The 23,251-nt window shown below is 39.1% G+C and overlaps 2 protein-coding genes and 1 long non-coding RNA gene across 7 annotated transcripts; 1 reads left to right on the top strand and 2 right to left on the bottom strand.

Moving 5' to 3' along the window:
• Positions 1-2,170: 2,170 nt before the first annotated feature.
• Positions 2,171-5,205, bottom strand: LOC141752309 (uncharacterized). Its single transcript, XR_012590206.1, has 5 exons — positions 4,628-5,205; positions 4,364-4,536; positions 3,730-3,861; positions 2,880-2,972; positions 2,171-2,747 (listed from the first exon to the last, which is right to left on the bottom strand). It is a non-coding gene; the product is annotated as an uncharacterized LOC141752309 (long non-coding RNA).
• Positions 5,206-7,887: 2,682 nt separating this feature from the next.
• On the bottom strand, positions 7,888-10,779 carry mettl27 (methyltransferase like 27). Of its 4 annotated transcripts, none has more exons than XM_074610137.1 (7): positions 10,761-10,779; positions 10,154-10,228; positions 9,760-9,892; positions 9,375-9,503; positions 8,590-8,724; positions 8,277-8,373; positions 7,888-8,140 (listed from the first exon to the last, which is right to left on the bottom strand). In XM_074610137.1, the coding sequence occupies exons 3-7, from the start codon at positions 9,877-9,879 to the stop codon at positions 7,938-7,940; spliced, it is 684 nt and encodes a 227-aa protein (XP_074466238.1). In that variant the 5' UTR covers positions 9,880-9,892; positions 10,154-10,228; positions 10,761-10,779; the 3' UTR covers positions 7,888-7,937. The 4 variants fall into 4 exon arrangements, with proteins under 4 accessions (XP_074466238.1, XP_074466237.1, XP_074466239.1 ...); XM_074610136.1 differs by lacking the exon at positions 10,761-10,779 and adding an exon at positions 10,491-10,557; XM_074610138.1 differs by lacking the exon at positions 10,761-10,779 and having other exon boundaries at positions 8,277-8,369; positions 8,589-8,724; positions 10,154-10,354.
• Positions 10,780-12,232: 1,453 nt separating this feature from the next.
• nf2b (NF2, moesin-ezrin-radixin like (MERLIN) tumor suppressor b) lies at positions 12,233-22,779 on the top strand. Of its 2 annotated transcripts, none has more exons than XM_074610132.1 (17): positions 12,233-12,566; positions 12,788-12,906; positions 14,773-14,898; positions 15,519-15,641; positions 15,837-15,920; positions 16,405-16,473; positions 16,624-16,706; positions 16,862-16,937; positions 17,037-17,180; positions 17,371-17,445; positions 17,550-17,663; positions 17,807-17,929; positions 18,039-18,256; positions 19,143-19,245; positions 19,689-19,828; positions 19,915-20,083; positions 20,969-22,779. In XM_074610132.1, the coding sequence occupies exons 2-17, from the start codon at positions 12,817-12,819 to the stop codon at positions 21,014-21,016; spliced, it is 1,785 nt and encodes a 594-aa protein (XP_074466233.1). In that variant the 5' UTR covers positions 12,233-12,566; positions 12,788-12,816; the 3' UTR covers positions 21,017-22,779. The 2 variants fall into 2 exon arrangements, with proteins under 2 accessions (XP_074466233.1, XP_074466234.1); XM_074610133.1 differs by having other exon boundaries at positions 12,234-12,566; positions 17,037-17,174.
• Positions 22,780-23,251: the final 472 nt, after the last annotated feature.

Below are 23,251 nucleotides of genomic sequence, written 5' to 3'. Positions count from 1 at the left end.
AATAGCTAAGACTCAATTATTGGTGAGGAGAAGAGAGGGTGTACATTCCTGTATGTGCCTGAAGCAAACTTTAAAGCAACCCAACACTTTTGGAATTTACTTTTTTTTTTTTTCCAAGAGTGAGACGAGCTTAACATAAAGACTGGAGGCTGGGTGGCAAGCTTTGTGAAGTAGAGTCTCCATAGTCAGCCATTTAAAACACACAAATCTACACTTATATATATATCTCTCTCTATATATAGATATATAGATATATATATCTATATATACAGTATATAGTGTAGCCTGGTGAAGTCAGTTTGTTGGGCTACTAAGGCAGGGAGCCCTGTAGAACAGGTTTGGGAACCACTGAGTTACAGAAGTCAGGTTCAGTCATGTCAGCGGATCTGTGTATTAACTTTACAAGCTAGTCGGACCAGATCTGTGGTGCTGTTCTCTTAAAATACATTTGAAATTTAACATTACCAATACTGTATTTCCATATACAAATACACATAACTAATACAGATTAATTATAATGCATAACAAACTGAAGAAATACCAAACAAAAGACAACTTATAAAAAAAACAGCTTCTCCCCTCTCCCCTCTCTCTTCCTCGACTATTTGGTTCAGCCTAACAAGGTAATTGACATCAATTCAACACTTTTGGAATTTACTTTTTTTTCCAGGAGTGAGATGAGCTTAACTTAAAGGGCAAACTTTGTGAAGTAGAGTCTCCATAGTAAGCCATTTAAAACACACAAATGTCTACTATACCTAAAATAATTTAAACAGGCTTCTAGGAGGCCCTGGAGAAGCAGACAGGAGTACCAACACTGGGGCAGAGCAATACAGTGCTGTGGATATGGCCGGCAGAAAAACTTATTTTAGCTACCTAAAAGAAAGGCCCACCTAAAAAAATGTCTATCTATTTAAATGTACGCTATGCAGAAAGTTAAATAAGATATTGATCTGAAACAGTCAAGTTGCCATAATATCAGGTGTATTTATATTATCTCTGTACTCACAAAGACAGAAACTGGCAGAAATTATTGATTTGTTTTTTTTTTACATTTAATTGTTTATTTGCAATATGATCATATTACCTGACCTGCATGTGTTTGTAGTTTGGGAGGAAACCGGAGCACCCGGAGTAAACCCACACAGACACGGGGAGAACATGCAAACTGCAAACAGTTGGAAACCAGCAGCTTGTTTCTGTGAGGCTGCAGTGAGGATCACTGAGCCACTGTGCCGCCCTGGAAGAGGAGAGAGAAGGAGGGATGGATGTTGGGAGTGCTGAGGTGGAGGGTAAGAGGGTGGTGGGACTTTGGATGTTTGGAGGGGGTTTATTTGGAGGGGAGGTAGGGGTGAAAGGGAAAAGGGGGTGAGAGGCGTAAGGAAGGGAGAAAGGATGTGATTCTTTCTTCTCTCTCTTCAATCTCTCCTTCTCCTTGCACTTGTCAAAACTGTTTTTGAATGGCTCTTGCTGCCTTTACCGGACTTTCAATGTCATTTCTGGACATGAACAGTTGACATGAATATAGAGTCCATTTCGTTCAGCAGCTTCTTTTTTCCTTGCTCCCAGCTGAGCTCTTTGCTGACTGTCTGCTCCCTCAGAGCAGCGGTCAGCTCCTTGTTTTCTGATTTGAGGTCCAGAAGGACTCGTTGCAGGTATCTGCTGGTCCACCGTCTCAGCTGGGTTGTTCTGGTCTGGACCATGTTGTTGTCCAGAGTCCTCACGCTGCACTTGTCCAAGTGACTGAAAGACACAAATATTCATACAGTGTTGTTAAGTAAAAATACCGTTTAACACACTAATATATCTTCAATTTATCACAGAAGTCTAACCAAATTCAGCCTTACACCACAAAACAAAGTTATGCAGCACTGTACTTCATGCTATACTATCTTCAGACAGAGAGCTTTTCAATCATGGGCAATACGTTTTCCCTGATATTAACTTTCCTAAGATAAACAAATTACAGGAGATGTTAACTAGCACAAAATAAAATAAATGATAATAACATTAAAATAGGAAAATAGTTTTAAAAATGGTTTCTTACTGAGAAAATCTCACCTCGTGTCTCGAGTTTTGTTATCCTGAAAAAAAATTGTAATTCACCTATAGACTGCACTACAGTGACACTGTAACTGGCCAAACCTCAGTGGTAAAAGGCCTGACGCATGATTTACCATCAAATAATTTTAATAAAAATTACAGCATACATCAAATGCATTTTGTTTGGCAATTGTATTTGACACATTTTCAAATACCAACAGTAATGTTTTCAGCATGCTATATCACACATCACACATGCTTATTTGGGAAAACTATACAGGCAATACTATCTATTGTAAATTATTAGTGCATGTTCCTCTATCAGATTCACATCAGTGTCAGTCAGTAAGAGACCGACAATGTCAAAAGAAAAGTCCTGAAAACTTGACATTTGAAGTGTAGTTATTTGAGTATGTTGTATCTCGTTACATATTTCGTGTTCTACATTTGCTGGTCTGACATACAGTATTTAATGGCACATCTCTGTGATGCATCATGCTACAGTTTCTTGTAGAGGTACACATAACCAGATGAATAGTTGTCCCCTGCTGCTGCTGACACTCCTTTCACCCAGTTTTCCACCTCAGTGACAGCTACACGACTCCAGAGCCCCTCGTCCTGCATCTGCTCCAGTTCGCGCTCCAGGGCAGTTATGTACTCCAGATTGTCAGCGCTATGTCTGCACGTCATACAAACATAGCCACCTAGAAGGAACAGGTGACAGTGAGTAAATGGCTACGTATGTCAAAATGAATAGATAACACCTACATAGAATAAAATTACAACTTAGTATGACACATGCAATATGGGTTGAAGCCCCCACCACAGTATTTTACCTGGTTTGCAGGCGATGCACAGCTCTCTGACCACGCTTACAGGAACGAGTTCCACACTCAGTGCTCCACATATCACAACCACATCAAACGCGTCTGCAGGAGGAAGTGAAGAGTCAGTGAACACAATAATTAACAACACAAACACATCTCCTTTCAAATTATCCACCGCTTTGCCAAAATAGTAATTTTATTCATTGTTAATATATGAAGTATAAAACATGTACTAGGTTTTTGACATGATTACACTACCTTTTTGGACAGGTAGCGACTGTTCTACCAAAATGCATTGCTTGAGGTCTTGGTACAGCCCAACACTCAACAAAGGAATAAAGCACATTTCATTCACAACTGTTCATTTAAAAGGCCTCTTTCAACTTTAGGGGCAAAACCATTTAGTAGTAGAATAGTACTTTCTAGAAGACAGGGTTGCTTGGAGCCCATTGGTAAGAAAGATCTACTCTCTACTCATTTTGACTCACATATGTTTGTAAAAATAGTCTTTACCAAGATCCCATGTGGTTCCCCTCATATATTTGAATTTGTAAAGAAATACATGTTATGACTGAGATACAAAAAAGCACAACAAACCTTAATCATGCTGTTCAAGATGGATCAGGGATTTTAATAATCATCTTTTATTTTGTTTGGGAGTCTGAAACACCCCACATAACTCTTACTTCTTACACTGATGGCTACTGTATTATTATTGATGTTCCTCTAAACTTCAGTGTTTAAACTGACATGAGAATGAGAAGATAATGAATGAAATATGAGGTGAACTGAGTAAAACACGTCATTAACGAATGTTTTGTGGTATCAATGATTCAAAAGAGCCTAAAATGTTACCCACCTGATCGTACTTCTCTGCCCAGGTGTCGTAGTGGACCATTTTATCGCTTATGGTAGTCGCATCGTGAAATGATGAAAAGTCTTCTTTTACAGTTTCATACGTTCTTTGCGTTGATGCCATGACTCCCTCAATCTGATGAGATAAGGGATCAAAAATTAGGGAAGGGAGGACATTCAGAGGACAAACCAGAGAAGAGTGAGAGAGCGAGTGGAGACCAGGAAAGAACTAATGAACTTGTCACTGTTTGCGTCCAGGAAGGAATAAGAGAGGTTCAGCAGAGATGTGGACCAGGGGCTGAATTCTACCTTCACCTCACAAGGTACTTGAGCAACAAGATGGGAGCAGTGTCCACAATAAACCCCCATGATGCATGGTTCTGTACTGGCCTAGGGAGGTGGGATAGGGGTTGGGGGGGACCACTGTGTTTCAGAGGTCAGGCTCAGTGGTGTCAGTTGGTCTAATGTGTATTGACTTAACAAGCTAGTCGGACCAGATCTGTGGTGCTGTTCTCTTAAAATTCATTTTCAATTTAACATTACCAATACTGTATTTCCATATACAAAATACACATAACTAATACTGATCAATATAATGCATAACAAACTGAAGAAATACCAAACAAAAGCCAATTTACCAAAAAAAAACTAACCTCTACCCACTCCCCTCTCTCTTCCTCAACTATTTGGTTCAGCTTAAGAAGGTAATTGACATCAGCTGGACTCCTGTGGCTGCTTTTTCACATATGCACTCCATGAAAACACGCCCCCCAAAGTAGACGTCAAAGATCTGGAAGTGCTGTGAAGAAACCTACAGAGCAAGAGTAGAAAATGAAAAACAGTAACTGATTTATGTAGATTCACATGACCACACGTGTTCATGTGACCTGCAGTATATTTACCTGTAGCTGGATTATAAGCATTGCCAATGTTGGTAAAGACCTTGCTGTATTTCAGTATAATTTCTGAGTTGTGTGGTTCAGCATATCCTGCATCAGTCAGAGCTGTATAAAAGACCACCTTTGGTCTCTGTGTTAACACAAACAATTCTGGAGTTTATGCAGAGTAGCGCAAACAGTGTCAACCATTAACAACAAGCCAGTTTGTACTGGAATTCTCTCTCTGCAGCAGCTCACACGTGCACCTTGGTGATTATCAGCTCAGATTTCAGTTCATTCACCAGGCTCTCACCAGGTAGTGGTAGAGTTCAACTGTCTTATATAGTCTCCAAACTTCAGTTGGTTGAACAAATGAGAAAAACAAGTTTGATAGTTTGATTCAAGGCCTCAGATGATTAAATATGACCTCTGTGCAGGTGGGAAAATACAACAAACATGTTACTAGGATACCCTCTCATGCAGTCACAGCTGTGTGACACACACACAGAAAATCACTCCGAGAAAACACACTCATCCTAATGCTGAGGCCTGTGGGAAATGACATTTTAGAACATTTTAGATTTCATAATCAATGTATTGATTTGGTGATGCATGAAGTAAAGAGATCTGATTCATCACACAGAGTCTGTAACTTCCAAGAGAACTAGCAACTCTCAATATTTTAGAAGAATTGCATCCGCAGGCCTTTTAGTGTGACTGTGGGTAATCTGATTAAATTAATCTCTGTCTCACTATACTTATCTCATTATCTCTGATATATTATAAATTAATATAAAGCTGTCCTCTGTTAGAACATTGTGATAGTCTGTTACATCTTATATTATGATTGTTTAAATTAGAAATTATTCGTTAATTCACTGAAGCCCACAGAAAGTTAATATCTGGTCTCTTGAGCCCTCTGGTGGTAGACAAAATACTTTAACTTAGTTTGGACAATACAAAGGTCCTTCAGGTTGCTCAACTATTATCAGGGGTGATATAATCATACATTCACTGGATATGAGGTAAAAACCCTCTTGTAGCATTTGAGGTTTTTTTTTATAGTACTTTGGTTATGTTTTTCATCATATGCTTTAAATACATTTTTATGGATTAGACTTCAATTTGACATTAGATTATATTCTGGTTATCAGTGTAAAAACATTGAACAATAAAACATGAAAAAGTACGTCTTACAATAGAAAGTCTTCTGACTGTAGTTTCGTGTTGTTGAACACATCATAATTATCTTCCACTACGTTATTTTGATGCAGATCCAAATGCAGGTAGACTAACACATTTAGAGGACTGCGTTGCCTTGATGGCGGTGTAGCTCTCCTGTGGATTTTTGGATGTTTTATTAAAGTATATTCACTGCTAATCTTCATGCATAGTCTTGACTCAAGACATGTCTAACATGCAAATACATAATTCTTCAAGCCCACATCCTCTCACTGAAAAGTCAGATGGTTTGTGCAAATGCTTTGATGTAGAACTAAACTTTGTGTTTCACAAAGTGTTTTTTTTATTCAATTGAATATACAGTATTTTCCCAATCCAATTTCATGTGTACCAACAGTTATTATTTCAAGTAATTGTTTCAAGCCCATACCTTCTCACTCAAGTACTCCAACATCTGTGCAAATTGTACAGACTCTAAAAACACTTCAGATTGTGTTTAAGTGAAAATTGAGCCTCATTCTACCAACCTATTAAACATACCAGGACTACCGACTGGAGTCCCTGAATAAACTACTGTAAGAAACAACCATAATAGCAAAATGTTAACTTAATTCTTCTCAAAATGTATTAGTTATGTAATTAATTTAATCTGAAGAAAAATAAACAGATACAATATTATAATTATTTTAGGAAAGTTACAGTTAATTTGCATATTGTGTAAAACAAAAATAAACAGAGCACGAGCAAGTCTGTGTCTGTCTACTTCAAAGTGACTGACACAGAGTGCCCCTAACCCCCATGATAGTGTATGATACTTTAAATTAGGACCCATGGCAAACATTTGATCCATCTATTCTATTTTATCTATTTAAAGTGCATAGGCTGCAAATGGGTGCTTCAAAAAGCACTAATTAAACACAAAACAATGACACAAAGTCATTCGGTACAAATTGATAAAGTCGGGAAAAATTGGAATAATAGAATAAAGCACCTGTGACATATGATAAAAAGTAGACCTCTGAGGTCTGCTGGGATCCCAGTTGGTAGGATGAAGGTTAAAGGTCATCTTCAATATACAGAAAGGCTGAGGAGAGGAGAGGAGATTTGTGTAAAGGAGTGGAGGATGTGGGGATGTTAGGAAGGGAGGAAGGATGTTAGTCCTTCTCTCCTCTCCTTCAGTGTTGTTTTTTACTTAGCCATTCAAACCCTTTTTCAATTATAAAGATGTGTTGCTTTAATGGCTTTAAATAGAAAATGAGTGGCCTAAGTACTATGTGACACCCGTTATCTGAATCTTTCTGCTGACTTACAGTACAAAGTGCACAATTCATATTCATACAAATTAAACTAGCTTGTTTTGATTAATGTGTGGCAGATTATAATGCATTAAAGACAGTAAACTGACATAAGTTACACCTTCGTTTATCACACGGTTCTCATGTTTATGCAATAATTTCCTATTAGGAAGACTTTACTGCATATCCACAAGACACTGTTCACCTGTAGGAATCTGAAGTGTTTTTTTCAGATACCAAGTTTACTGGTATTTGAAAAAACATTTCAGATTTCTTGACGAGCCAAGCTTTGTGTACTGGGAATATACCCTGAAGACTTTGGTGTAACTCTGCAGCAGTCACTGTTCTTTGACTTTGGACTTTCACAAGCCAGGAGGATAATTGCACAGATGTGGACGAACACGAATATACCTTCTATTGGAGTGTGGATAAAGGAACTGGCAGCCTATCTAGCTTCGGAGAGACTGACTTATATTGTAAAAAGGAAAGAGAAAAACTTTGCTCGCATGTGGAGCCCCTATCTGGAGTTTTTGGAAACTCCTAATTCTGAATGATTCAAAACTGTCTGGAAACTATGCACTGCTGTGATTTTTTTCAATTCAATAAATTCCAATAAAGAAGAATGAATATTGTTTAACGTGAAATTGAAACATTTAGTCATGAAAATGTCAAGTTTTACATTTTTATCTGCGAATGAAGCTTTGCATCTTTAACTTCGGGTCTGTAACAGACTGACAATGTCAAAAAATCCAGACACTTTCTTTTTGAAGTGTATAGTGATTTATTAAAATATTTTGTATCTTCTTGAGTTGTTTTGTACCTTTGCTGGTGTCACATCCACACTGTCGTGCAATGTGCTATAGTTTCTTATAGAGGTACACGACACCAGTTATGTAGCCCTCCTCCTGCTCTGACACCGCTCTCTCCCAGTCTTCCACCTCAGTGACCTCTGCACAACACCAGAGCCCTTCGTCCTCCATCTGCTTCAACTCGCGCTCCAGGGCGGCTTTGTATTCCACATTGTCACGGTTACTTCTGGTCGTCATGCAAACGTAGCCTCCTAGCGGAAACAGACGATAGTGCAGTGGTGTTTGTGAGAGATCAAAAACTCACCTACAAGTGAGGAGATACTTCTTTACAACCAAGGATCAGAACTGCATTTGAGGCAGCATCAAACCAAATGAACATATCCTCACCTGGTTTGGTGGACTTGCACAACTCTCTGACAGCACAAACCGGGACCTGACCGACACTCAGCGCTCCAACGATCACAACCACATCAAATAAACCTGCAGGAGGTGGAGGAGTGAAGAAGATAAGAGAGTTTACAGTAACACCGATAATATTTAATAGCCATAATCACATGCAAGATAAAAGTTTAGAAGTTCAAGAAGAGTCTTTTTTTTTTCAAAATAAGTTTATAAAGTCAGCTACTGTAACCCACCCTGCTTGAGGATTGATCACAGTGATGAATGACCCATGTGAAATCATTTAAACCATTAAATTACCCCACTGGACAGGTAGCGGCTCCTCTCCCAGCATGGACTGCTTCAGGTTCTGGTACAACCCGGTCTCTTTGGCCAACTCCAACATAGCCTTGCTTCCATCAATACCCACAAAATGTCCAAATCCATGTCTCCTCATCTGTACAACAGAGAGACATTAGGCTGTTTATCAGTCATACTGGTCATATCGATTAAACATAGAAACTAATAACTGAGAGTGACAGGATCTGTGCCATGAAGGGAAAGGTTTTAAATAAAAATTTGGATCCAAATAAGGTGAATGGGTCCAACAAACACAAGGTTTTCATCCAGGAGACCGTTGTTTGTGTCCCATGCCGCAAGTCCCATGTTCACAACGTTCAGTTTAATTTTCACTGTCAAAACGTAGTAGTTTTAAGCCCAACCACGTTGTTCTTTCCTAAACCTAACTATAGTGGTTTTGTTGCCTAAATCTAAAGTGACGTCAAGGGTAACTATAGTGGTTTTGATGCCAAAAATAAAGTGACGCCAAGGGTGGTGACAAAGCGGCGGTATGTGACGACATGGGATGAGAACATGTTGAATATATGCAAGGAGAGGGGAGAGGAGATTCACTGGAAATACTTCTAAACTGAAACAAACCAGACAACAACAAAGAAGTCATATTTTACAGAATGGAATATTTTTAGTTACTCTTGTTATTCTGAGAAAAACAGAAAAAAGGCTATTTTTAAATATTAAATTATGTATTACTGCGTCAAGAGTGTAAGTAAGCAGTTTTTTTTTTGTTTTTTTATCTCGTGAGTTTACCTGTTTGGCCACCAGTCCTGTACCACAGGCCACATCCAACACTACAGCTGCTCCACGATCACCGCTGAAATGGGAAGCGATGCTGTTTGCTGCATGACTTGGTGCACTGTAGTCCAGAACAGCCACATCCTACTCAAACCAGGTTTAAGAAAGAACAGAAGGACAACATGAGCATTGTAAAACTACATTTGGCTAGATATAAAGAAAATATAAGCCAGTTTTAATTGGGTGAGATACACAGAGAGCTTTGTAATGATAATGACTACATTACTGTTTTGATCCAGACATGTTTCACTTCATTTCTGCACAATAATATCAGTTAAACCCAGCCTATAATTTAACTAGTCAAAAAAATGTGCCAGTATTTTCAGTTCAGTCATCTCACCTGATCATAGTTCTCTGCCCAGGAGTTGTAGAAGTTGATCTTTTCTGCTGATGTGGTGCTTTCATGAGCAGATAAGATAGTCGCTTTCACACTTTCATATGTGTTAGTGACAGCTGCCATTATATACACAAACCTGTTCAAAGAAAGATTACAGTCCTAGGCAAGTGATGATAATGACAGATATCACAACATTCATTATAGATTGTAAGTTTAAAGTGTGAATGGAAATTATAGCTCAGTACTAAACACTGTAACTACTACACTGGAAGACACTGTTAAGTTCAGTTTTCTTAACTTAATACAATCAGTAAATAGCAATAACTTATTTTAAATTGCACTGTTTGAGAGCCTGTCTGACCTCCCCTATGGTTATAACATATACAGCTATGGTTACCTTCAGTAGCCTTGCTGGTTGTTGTTTTTTTCTGGCAGTTTCTTCTTCAATAAGTATCAAGTTGGCTCCCATCAGCTGTTTCCCAGACATAACAGAACATTAGACCACACACTTGTTATTATTAGGAGCAAATAACCAGGAAGTAATACCAGTATGGTTTTGTGGTACAGCGTTCCCTCAGTGAAGTCTGTCAGGGGAAAGAAAGATTACACTAACATGCTATTTTAGTAGCTTTGTAACATCGATAACACTTCAATTTAACTGTAAGTATAAGATTTCACTTTGCTAGGCGTAATATATATATATATTTTAAATTAATTAAGACTTTGATTCTCACAAATCGTCGTTTTGATCACATGAGGTTGGCACGGGTTACCATGGTTATACGTCTCCAGCCCACGGGTTACCAAGTTACACGCTCCAGCCTGCAAGGAGGCTTCCAGGAAGTAACGACATTAAAATTCCTGCTCGGTGCGGTAAATACATACGACTGTTTATTCGTACAAAAGCATGTTGAACTATAGTACACATATTGAGTATTTAGTGCATAGTATGTGGTTTCGGACGGCACTTTTTTGCCAACACAATTGATTGCCTTCTTACGTACGTTTTTGTTACTTTCATGTACTTTACAAGCAGCATACTATCTAACCCCATCTGCCCTAAAACGCCTGTAAAATGCAATATTTCCGACAGCCATTGAAGGCGGCATTAATCTTTTCCAAATTCGTGCGCATGCGCAGTAGCACTATCCCAGGATGCAGTTCGTGCTCCCACCTGTAGGGCTGTGAGGCGTCAAAACAAGAATCTCTTCTGGAAAGTGATGGGAATTTAGGCTCTTTTTAGTGAGCCGGTTCATTTGAGCTCAGCTCACCAAGAAGAGCCGGCTCTTTCGGCTCCCAAACGGCTCTTCGTTTTACCACTTCTACCTTTTATTATTCAGCCAAATTTAGCGCTGTTTTGACCTATGATTAGTATGTGTGCACATATATCACTTAAATTATTCAATATAATTATACTAAACCTTATAATTTCCAGAATATCATAACTTTACATGCTGCTTCGTTTCCGACTGTCACTCATCTTTTCTGCTATTCGCGCACCGCACTCCTCTCTCTTTCTTTCTCTCCTCCTCTTCCTCCTGCTCTGTACCTGTAGACCATGCGGAGAAGATCCAATCATTCTGTCTTGAATTGAAGTGAGTGTTTGTAACTTTTTACACGCATAAATCTACCGAGGCGGTTTCCCATGCACGCTCGCATGTGGCTACGCTGTTCAGACTTCCTGCGGACGCGTACCATCAGACTTCAACACAAACTACACGGAAGCACCAAAACCTCAAAGTTATATCTAGTGAAGCCCGTCTTGCAAAACAGTGTCAACTCTTCCTGCTCCAGCCCCCCGACCACGGCCAGAAGACACAGGGGAGACTGTAGCTTTGGTCTCCAGGGCCGGAGTCTCTGCTCCTCTGCCTGTTTGCCTTCAATCACACACAGCGCGCGTCCTCGCGCTCCACTCTTACGTGCATGCGCGCTCACTACACACTGCAGGAGACTTCGTAGCTCTGAGAATATCTAGTTAATGTACAGTGGACGTTTGTGCAGAAATAAATGCTGCAGCTCCTCCAGACCAACAGAGGTTTTTCGTGTCTTGTGAAGTGACGGGGCTCCGCAGCGAGAAATGTTATCGTCTCCGACCGGGTGCCATTGTCTCCCTGTTCCTGGCGTGTTCGGGAGGCTGAAGAATTAAAAGCCAACACTAGGATCAGATCTAAATCATGTTCATGGAGAGACCTTCGTCTGGTCAGCTAACATTACTGCCAAACAGGTGAAATATAGAGTGATATTGTGGTTTTAGCTGACGTGTGTTGCCTCACTGTTTTGAGCGATGCTCGTTCATGTCTATTTAGAGTGAGCAAGCGAGAGCCCAACGCTGATTTTCGTTAACTTAGCGGCCACAGGTGTCGCTGTTAACAAGCAATTTCTGAAAGTTACAAACAGTCCCTTTAAGTAAAGAAAGAAAAAAACTCTCGGACGGGAGCCGGCTCTTATCGTTCACTTAAAAGAGCCGGCTCAATGAACCGGCTCGTTCGCGACCGACACATCACTACTGGAAAGTCCTCCTGATATTTAACAGCAAGCTAACCAGCTAAAGCACGCAGCTACCGATAACGTTAGCGAAGTTGTTTCCAACTTGAAATAACTTTTAATAGTAAATCTGTTCTGTACGTTTCATTATGGAGATCTCTCAGAAGTTCCGCTCTTTCTACAACTTATTCTGGTTGGTTTTCGTGGTATAACTTGCTGGGAAGCTAACGCTAGCTAGCTTAGCATTGGTTGGACTCCCACAACAACAAGAGAAAAGCCTCTTCTGAGCCTCGTTGGACGGCAGGAGTTTGTCACTTTACTCGCTGGTAATGGGCCTCATTCACATCTCAGCTGCATGTTGTGTTATTTAACAAAGAAGTAACTGGTGTTTTCTTCCTGTTAAAGCTGCTTAAAATAGCTAATTCCCAGCTCCAATAACACGTTAACATAGCAGAAGCGTGGCTTGAGTCGCTCCAAAAGTTAATTACATTAAACTTTTCCGTCTTAGTTATCCTTCTTATCACTTCAAAATACTTCTTTTCCACAGGTTTCTTTTGACAGCAACACCCTCCCAAAATGTCCATCCTAGGATTAAAGAAGAAACAGCCAAAGACCTTCAAAGTCAAAGTTGTCACCATGGATGCAGAGATGGAGTTCAGCTGTGAGGTAAGATAAGATAAGATAAGATAAGATAAGATAAGGTACAACTTTATTAATCCCGAAGGAAATTCTTGTGCCAGAGATTGCTCAAAAATACAACAAATTCAACTGTTTAAAATACAATTGTGTAAAAAAAAGTACTATTTCTAGCACCAGTGCCTAATAGAATAACAATTAAGTAAGATACATTTAGTAAAATTAGTAAATAAGATAAGTCAAATAAAAAAGGTAAAGTAAGCTAACAAACAGAAAAATAAGTAATATTGCACATGTTGGACATTAATATTGCACACAATGAACAGTGATATTGCACATGAGAATATAAAAAGTAGTATTGCACATGATATTGATATTATATTTGTACTCAGTGTCCTTCCTGCAGAAGGGGATCAAGGATCAACCTTTTAGTCTGAGAGTATGATTTATTTACCTCTGTATTATTTCCATGTCCAGCTTGATTTATAAACATATATCGTATGCATGCATTTGTAGGTTTAACCATTTATTGGCTCACATTAAAATCTTGGACAAGCTCACTAAAGAATGGCCCTGAAACATACTTGCATATTAAATAATATTTGTTTATGCACAAGTCGTGATGTGCAGATTTTTTCAGATGCCTTTGCATCAGTTTTGAATTTCTAGCACCTGTGCTGAAAGAAGACAAGAGTTGAGCATGTTTCCTCATATACACAATCATGCATTGTTCCCATCTAAAACACACACACACACACCTACTGAAAGATGTCATACAACTTCCTTGAAATAGCATCAGTCGGGGTTTCCCCCAGGAAATTGTTTAGCAGACGTAGTAAGCTGCCCAGATCCTGGTGCATCTCGTTTAATAATAGAAAATGATAGTCTATATCAGGTGGTTTCAAACTTTTTGGGGCCAGGGAACCCTTACAGGGGAGAACATTTTTCAAGGATCCCCTCTCAATCATAACACAGATTAAGCATATTATTTTTTACCGAAACACGTCAGACCTGATTTATAGTGATAAACAGAAACACATTTCGATTTAAATCATGTTAAGATAACATAATCGGCGTAAATATGCAATGTTATTTAACATTATTACCACTGATATACCTTTTAAACAGAGGGTGATTTTATTCAAATTGCATTTGTACTCAACTTGACAGCATGTATAGCCTACACTTTTTAAGTAATTGATCTTAAAAACTTTCAGAAAATTAACAGTAGCAAGACGAGCATAGTCTTAATAAATCCAGACATTTAAACTTACCAGTCTAAAGCTGACTTTCAGTAAGTGCTTCAACTTAAAAATAATTATCTCATTGCTGTGTGTTACAATCATATCAGTTTCTATTGGCCTAAAGCTAACGTGTGTGTAAGTAATGGACACAATATGCTGGTTTTATTGGTGCAAATGGTCCCAATCTGTAGATCTGCACTCTTTAATGATACAGCACAATTTTAATATTTACTGTATAACAAATTACTTCATGGACCCCCTGACACATTTCCACGGACCCCACTTAGAGAATCACTGGTCTAAACGATCGTTACACTTATTAAATATGTGGCATTTGCTGTGTATAATAGTGTCTCTGCTTTCTGCTGATATAGTGTATTAATGTTTATTATGTTAGAGAAGGTGGTCTGTATTTCAGGCGAGTTGGCCCACCTCCGCTATAAAATAGTGAAGAAACCCTCATAAATTTGTCACATCAAAGTTTTACCATTAAGATTAGAGTGATACTCTATTTTATACAAAGAGAACATGAGTTATTAGTTTATATTTGGGTTGCTTTTAACAGTTACTGGAAATAGTTACAGAACAGCAGCTGCAAAACAACACATTTGCTGTCAGCATCTTAACTCACTGGTCTCATCACTTTTCTCAGGTGAAGTGGAAAGGTAAAGACCTGTTTGACCTGGTGTGTCGTACCGTTGGTTTGAGGGAGACCTGGTTCTTTGGACTCCGGTACACCGTAAAGGACACGTACGCCTGGCTGAAACCAGAGAAACGGGTGAGTGAAGGAGTGAACCTGTGAAGGTTAAACTGGTTAAACACAATTCAAAAACAACACATGACTTGAACAATATGCCAGGCGGCATTAAAATGTTTTGCACAATCAAGATGATTTATATGTGTTACCCAAAATTTGAGGCTAATCTGGGTGATGGGGCTGCAACTAACAATCATTTTTTTATTATCAGATAATTTATTATTTTTCAGTTAAACAATTGTTCAGTCTACAAAATGTTACAACATACCAAAAAATACCCCATCACAATTTCCCAGAGTCCAAGGAGACATCTTTAAATGGCCTTATTTAAATTGGCAAACACTCCAAAACCAAAAGATATTAAGTTAAAAGTCACATAAAACAGCAAATCTTCAAATCAGAGAGGCCGTAAAGAGCTAATGTTTGTCATTTTTGCTTGATAAATTACTGGAATTCATTGATTATTTAAATTATTGATGAATTATAAGTCGACCAATTAAGCAATTGATTGCCTAACTGTTTAGTGTGCTGCTAGAAAGTAATTACACAGACATCAATCAGGACATTCCAGCTTTAGTGAGAGTTTGGACTAATAAACATATCATTGTGCACTTTTCCTCTACTGTTTATTTTTCATCAAGGTCTTGGACCAGGAGGTTCCCAAGGACTCTCCCATAACATTTCATTTCCTGGCTAAATTCTTCCCAGAAAAAGTAGAAGAAGAGCTGGTCCAAGACATAACTCAGCACCTCTTCTTCTTACAGGTAATCTAACCGATAACATTTCTTGTAAAAAATAACCTCTGGCCTCATCGTTTCTGTACAAACACTTGGAGATTTTTGGTGTCGGTTTTATTCTTATATGTAGATAGAATTCGTCTCCATGTTTTAGAAAACTGAATGAAAAATGTTTAATTGGTTTAATAGATGTTCATACATGTCTTTTAAATTCTTGTATAGGTGAAAAAACAGATATTGGATGAAGAAATATTCTGTTCCCCTGAAGCGTCCGTTCTGTTGGCATCGTATGCTGTCCAGGCCAAGGTAAGAAATCCACGCAAGGTTAACGGTCCCGTACTGTCATTTGCTGTCTGACACTTTTGAATTTAGTCCAGTATTGAGGGAGAACGCTGCAGCCGCCAGCCGCTAAACAAGCTGTAATTTAATAATTTGGGGCAACCTGGTACGTCAGTTTATGTCCACTAAAAGTGCTTTTTTAAAATCAAATGTTTTGATCAGCTTTATGCAAAGAAGCTTTTCTGTGTATGGACACAACAGCACAGATGGGGCAAATTCACAAGATCAACAAGTATAAAAAATACATTTCTTCCTTTTGAGTGCTGATTTTTGTTCTCAAAAGAAGACAGCAGATTTATGTAATGGTGCAAAAAAAAGTTGAATTTTCAGTTAAACTTAAACATATACTATATGCTTTAAGTTTTGCTATAAATGTGCAACAGTAACGCCCACATTTCTTTCTGGTTCTTCTCTTGTTTTTCCACCGTCTTCCCCTCAATCTCAATCACAGTATGGGGACTATGACCCAAACTTTCACAAGCCGGGCTTCCTGGCACAAGATGAGCTTTTGCCAAAAAGAGTAAGTGTACAGTATTATGTGCATATTGTTGTTCACTTGCAGTACTTGTCTGCTTGGTGTGCTTTTATTTGTTACAGTAGTTAGCCTGTGTTTTTGTGCTTGTGTGTGTACCTGCAGTATATAATGTTTTTTCCTGTGTCTATATCCCAGGTTTTGATGCAATATCAAATGACAGCTGACATGTGGGAGGAGAAGATCACAGCTTGGTACGCAGAGCACAGAGGCATCGCCAGGTAGGACTGACCCAGGAGGGTTTCTGAGATCCAGCATGTAAAGAGAAATGAACCCCTTTACGAAAGGTGTAGTCCTGGATTCCGTCGTTGAAGTGTGATTAATGTACCATACTTTGATATGCCCTCTCTTCCTTATTTCTACACCGTCCATACAGGGACGAGGCTGAGATGGAATACTTAAAAATTGCTCAGGACCTTGAGATGTACGGAGTCAGCTACTTTGCCATTACAGTGAGTGTGGATTACTGTGTCTTGGTATGCTACTGTGAAAAAAATGTCACCTTAAATATTACCGTCATGTTGGTTTACATTCCCGTTTTGCATTGACAGCAAAATAAGAGGGACACAGACCTGTTACTCGGAGTGGATGCTCAGGGTCTTCACATCTACAGCCCCAACAGCAAACTCAACCCGAACAAATCCTTTCCTTGGAGCGGCATCCGCAACATCTCTTACAGCGAAAAGGAGGTAAATGCAAGAAGTGGACTCCGGTCTTCCTTCAGTCAGGACATTCTGCGTTTTTCTGTCCCACTGCTGTCACTGTGGAAGAAGTGGAAAAATGGATGTAATATCTTGTGGCAACAACGTTATGGGTTGTTTTAATTGGATTTAAATGTGCCAGTAGTGCAGAAGAACTGAACGTTTTACTTTTCCCATGTTGCAGTTCACAATCAAACCCCTGGATAAGAAGAAAGATGTTTTCAAGTTCTACTCATCTCAACTGCGCGTCAACAAGCTGGTTGGTTTACCTCTTTGTCCATGTAAATGTTCAACCATAACACAGTTAGATGAGAGTTACGTGAAGTAAGATATTGCTGGTTTGTATCGCTTGTGTCTTTTTAGATCCTGCAGTTGTGCATCGGTAACCACGATCTCTTCATGAGGAGGAGGAAGGTGGACTCCATTGAAGTGCAGCAGATGAAGGCTCAGGCGAAAGAGGAGAAGGCCCGCAAGAAGGTCAGTGCTCTCTCAGCTCCACTGGAGCAGTTTGTATACCAGATCAGACGTATGTATACGTATGGATACTACAGTCATAGCTATCATCAATGATCATGGTCGATTATCTTAACTTTAATAGAGTTTCTTGGCCTCCCATATAGATGGAGCGTCAGATCCTGGCACGGGAAAAACAGATGAGAGAGGAAGCGGAACGGGCAAAAGAAGAGATGGAACGAAGACTTTTCCAGCTGCAGGACGAGGCACGACTGGCCAACGAGGCACTGGTGAGAGCTTCATCCTTGACATGAGATAATTGTTGAATCTTCCAGACTCCTCCACAATTTCTTTAGTTTGTTAAAATGATTTTGAAATGGTACAATGCATTTTCTCCAGCTACGATCCGAGGAGACGGCGGACCTGCTGGCAGAGAAGGCCCAGATTGCTGAGGAGGAGGCCAAGCTGTTGGCCCACAAGGCTGCCGAATCTGAGCAGGACAGGCAGAGGCTAGAGGTCACCGCCATGAAGACCAAGGAGGAGAAAAGGCTGATGGAGCAGAAGATGAGGGAGGCGGAGCAGCTGGCTGTCAAACTGGTGGAGCAGTCTGAGAGGAGGTCTGGAATCATATCCACCCGTGTCGCTTATTGTTTTAGTTATTACTTCACTTACAGCTTTTCTATATGCATTATAATTATCTTATTTTTCAATAAAAAGCCATCAATATTCAACGTTAATTAAATCTGCCCCTTTATCCAGAATAAGGGAAAAATACATACAGTGTTCTGCTTATAATAATCCCAAGTGTTTAATAACTAGGGCCGTTAATCGATTCAAGTATTTAATCGCATGATTGTCCATAGTCGCGATTAATTGCAAATTAAATCACATATTATCTGTTCAACATTTATCTGTTTTAAAATGTACCTTAAAGGGAGATTTGTCCAGTATTTAATACTCTTATCAACATGGGAGTGGGCAAATATGCAGCTTTATGCAAATGTATGTATATATTTATTATTGGAAATCAATTAACAACAGATAACAATGACAAATATTGTCCAGAAACCCTCACAGGTACTGCATTTAGCATAAAAAATATGCTCAAATCATAACATGGCAAACTGCAACCCAACAGGCAACAACAGCTGTCAGTGTGTCAGTGTGCTGACTTGACTATGACTTGCCCCAAACTGCATGTGATTATCATAAAGTGGGCGTGTCTATAAAGGGGAGACTCGTGGGTACCCGTAGAACCCATTTTCATTCACATATCTTGAGGTCAGAGGTCAAGGGACCCCTTTGAAAATGACCATGTCAGTTTTTACTCTAGCTTTAAAACTGAGCCCGCTACAACCTCAAAATTGCGTTAATGCGTTAAAGAAATTAGTGGCGTTAAAACAAATTTGTGTTAACACGTTGTTATTTTGCGTTGACTTTGACAGCGCTAAAAAAATGAAATGTCTTCCATCAGCCTTGAACTAACCAAACTTCTGGTTCCAGGTTGAAGGAGGCAGATCACCTGAAACAGGACCTGACCGAGGCAAAAGACGCTGAGCGGAGAGCCAAACAGAAGCTGCTGGAGATCACCAAAACAACATACCCTGTACGGTGATGCCACTGCTGCTCATGTGCTCTTTGTGATGCCTTTGTTATTTCTTTTTATGCAGCTTCTTTGTGTTTAGAAGGTTGTTATTGAATATCTCTGAAATATCATTTCATTAACTGAAGCCATTGAATAACTGCTGTGCTTTAAAGGTAATTTATATTAGATACTTCTACAGTATGAATCCCCAATCTGTGATGGAGTTATTCAACACCCAACAAGAAAATATAAGCATGAATGTAATGTGCACTGTGAAGTGTTTTATTATGGGTTGGATTTAGTTTGATAGGAATTGTCGGCTTTCATTTGTCGTCTCTCAGAATAAGAGCCGTCACAAAGTAGTTACAGTACAATAAAAAATATATCATGTGCATAAAGTTAAGCTTCTTATCACTTTCAATTTTTGCCATTGTGTAACTACTTACTTGACATCTGTCTTCCAGCTCATAGCAGCCTACTCTGCTCCCCCTGCTCCCCCCGCTCCTCCTGAAGCAGCCGACTTCACCTACGAATCGGCATCCACGCGCCTCGACTTCAAGGACTCCGACATGAAAAGGCTGTCTATGGAGATCGAGAGAGAGAGGTGAGTTTAAATCCCATGCAGCAACACTCTAGAGTGACAGTTCAGATGTGCTTGTGTATTATATATCTTGTCGTGCATTATTGCAGGCTGGAGTACATGGAGAAGAGTAAACACCTGCAGGACCAGCTGAAGGAACTGAAGACGGAGATCGAGTCTCTGAAGCTGGAGGAGCAGCAGCAACAGGCTGGCGTCTACAGCCTCCGCAATGAGGCGAGGGGATACGTCCAAGAGCCCGTCTACATACCTCACAGCAACGTACGTATGATCACTTCAAATGATCTTCTTCTTTGTATTATTATTACTAATATTATTAATTTTATTGTTGCTTGGTTACCTGCCAGAATGTCTAATAGAGTGAATAAACCAGTGAATCCAGCTAATACTCTTAAGCCCCGTTTCCACCGCAGGAACTTTCCCCCAGAACTAAGAACCTTTAGAGGAAGTGTTTGCATTTCGACCGCAGGGACCAGGGTTTAAATTAAGTTCTGGGGACATTTTCCAGGTACCTTTTACCCCAGAAAATGCCCTAGTCAGGGGTAGTACTTTCTGAAAGTACCAGAACTTTCAGGGTGGAGTTTGCAGGGATGATGAAACACACACGGCACCGCTGCTTCAACTGTATCACTTCATTCATAAAACGACAAAGTACTCTAGAATCGATTTAGGGCCGTTTTAAGACGAGGGGAAAGAATTTCTCTTTGTTCGATAAAAGTAAAATTAGGCTCTGCTGTTGGCCTCCCGACTCATTAAAAAAAAAAAAAAAAGAGAGAGATCGTGTGTGTGAGCTGAGAGGGCGAGCGGTAGAAAAGAATAATCTTCCACTCAAAGCATAATGGGAACTGTAGTGCCAAAAACATTTGTCCCTAATGTAAATAAGAAAGTGTCAAAATCCAGGGTTTCTTTTGACAGTACTAAGATGTTGAATATCCCATCATAATGGTTCTTGTGTACAGGAGAACAAACATTCTCCTCTACACTTTAATAAGAAACACAGCCACAGAAGTAGTAATTGCATCAGTAGTAATATTTACATAACTGCACACATACTTACCATCTTTGAGTTTCTTTGATTACATTTCTTTGCACGGATTTCGGCCACCTCTGCTCTCTCAAACTGCTCATGCTCGTCTTGTTTTGCAGCGAAACTCTGCGTACATGAATCAGATGGCCTTCTTTGAAGAAGTGTGATCCAAGTCCTGCAAGATGAGGAAGGAGGGCACCAGCTGTTGTGACTCCAGCGCTTTCTCAAAATGTATTAATTCTTTACCTGGCTGAAACTAACAGACCAGACACTCACATACACCAACCCACTGTGTGCTTTGGAAAGACTTTCAATCCATCCTCAACAACAAGCAGCCACTAGTTTGGCTGCCTGCACAGGTTGTCATGTTAGGTTGAACCACCTGCTACACCACAGCGCCTTCCACATTTCTTTTTATATATATAATGAACACATTAATGTGTGTATCTAACACTGATTCAGGACATGGTGCTGAAGATGGATGTATGAACGAGTTGCGGATGTTTTTTTTTTGTGGTTTTAAGGGATACTTAGTTGTAAGATGGTCAGATATAATATCATAACTTAAAGTTACACATTAATGCCTTAACATTTTGGGATAGGGATTAAGGTTAACATTTGACACAAATCGGCTTTAGGCAAAGTTTCTGCATCGGATGTAATTAGGTAAGTGATCTTTTCAGGCTGAGGGAAATTCTGAAAAGTTCTAAATATCCTTAAGACTTTGTAAATATGGTCATATTCTTTCAAACCAGCAAAGTGTTTCTCAAACTTGGCTTTTGAAAATAGTACAAAGAAACCCAAATGCCCAAATTTCGGATTAAACATTCACAAAGCTATTGTTTAATGCAGCTTTGAACACTAAAAATACACTAAGACAACTCTTGATCAATGACGTGTAATGTGAAAATCAACATGGTTTATCTTGCGCACGAGTCATTTCTAAAAGTAGTGATTACAACTCACAGAAAAGTCCAAGTCTGACACGCAGACGTGTGCAGGGACAGTGACACTCCATAAAAATTGTTAAATGCTGTGTTTGATCTTTGTTTCGGTCTTTCACTTGTGTTTGTTTGCGGTTTCTGTTTCTTGGTTCATGAACTGCCTTTACTGATAGTGCCTTTTATTGTTTTAATAGAAATGTAGTATACAGTTACAAGCTTGAGCTCTGCCATTTCAAGTTTTTATATTTTGTACTCTAGACTGTTGATGTGCCTTGAATTTTATTTTTTACGGTCATGATTTGAGTTACTACGGTTTTTATTTGCTTTCACTGTGCTCATGTGTCTTAGCATTAGGTTTACTTTAAGTTTGGGGTTGATGTCGTACCCTGACTGATTTACCGTATAGCAGATTCATGTCTTTCCTGTTTTCCCCCCTCTGCTCATGTACTTCTCAGGGTTACTGTTGGAGATAATCACTGCAGGAATCTAATTGTTTTTTCCCCCCTGAGATAAACAGTACAATATCCATTAATGTTTACCTTTTTGAACAGGCTATTTTTCTTTTAACTTGGTTAAGTCCAATAGTAGTTCACATGGTAAAGATTTTTGACAGCACTGCATTTCACAAATATAGAGGTGGGTAACCTGAGTGAACTTTTATTCTACTACACTCCTCATTACATCCTCAAAAAGGGAGAGGCAGGATGCCAAATGTACTGCCAGAGATTCTGCATATTTTTTTATTTGGACCGGCCTGTTAGACTGACTTCATTTATGGACTGAACGGTAACAAATTATTGGTTCATTGTTGCCCTCATGATTGGGTTACAAATGAGTATGGCTAACATTGATCTTGTGTAAATGGTATTATGTCAAATTTCCCAAGTGGAAGTGTTTTGTTTTTTTCCATCAACACATTGCTTAAAGTGCTTCAAATTGCATCTTTGACTTTATTTATTTGTGCTATAAATCCTTAAATAACATCACCATGCATGTTTTCTTGAGGTCTATCATTGTGGGGGGATTTAATGTTTCTTTTCATTTTCTAGAATGGGATTTGCCAAATTTGAGTCGTTAAAAAATAATGCCCGAAACAATGTTGTGCCCTGCGGGATGCCTTAGGTTTACATTGAAGCGACAAAAATATTATAATTTTACAATTTATCAAGTTATTTTGCGTATAACATTTCATTACAACAGTGATCATACAACAATGTCTCTGTTTTATCCAGATGTTGGTGCAGATATTAGGTGATGTCTCATAGATAATAATGTAATCATTCTTGCTTAAAGGAACAGTGTGTAATATTTCGGCAATCTATTAGCAGAAAAGAAATAATATTCATAACTATGTTTTCATTAGTGTATAATCACCTGAAACTAAGAATAGTTGTGTTTTCGTTAGCTTAGAATGAGTCCTTCATATCTACATGGGGAGTTCCATGTTTCTACAGTAGC

The sequence above is a fragment of the Sebastes fasciatus genome, chromosome 16 (genome assembly GCF_043250625.1).
Source record: "Sebastes fasciatus isolate fSebFas1 chromosome 16, fSebFas1.pri, whole genome shotgun sequence".
Taxonomy (NCBI): Eukaryota; Metazoa; Chordata; class Actinopteri; order Perciformes; family Sebastidae; genus Sebastes; species Sebastes fasciatus.
Note: the sequence above shows the minus strand (reverse complement) of the source record. Positions and strands in the feature narration are given on the sequence as shown.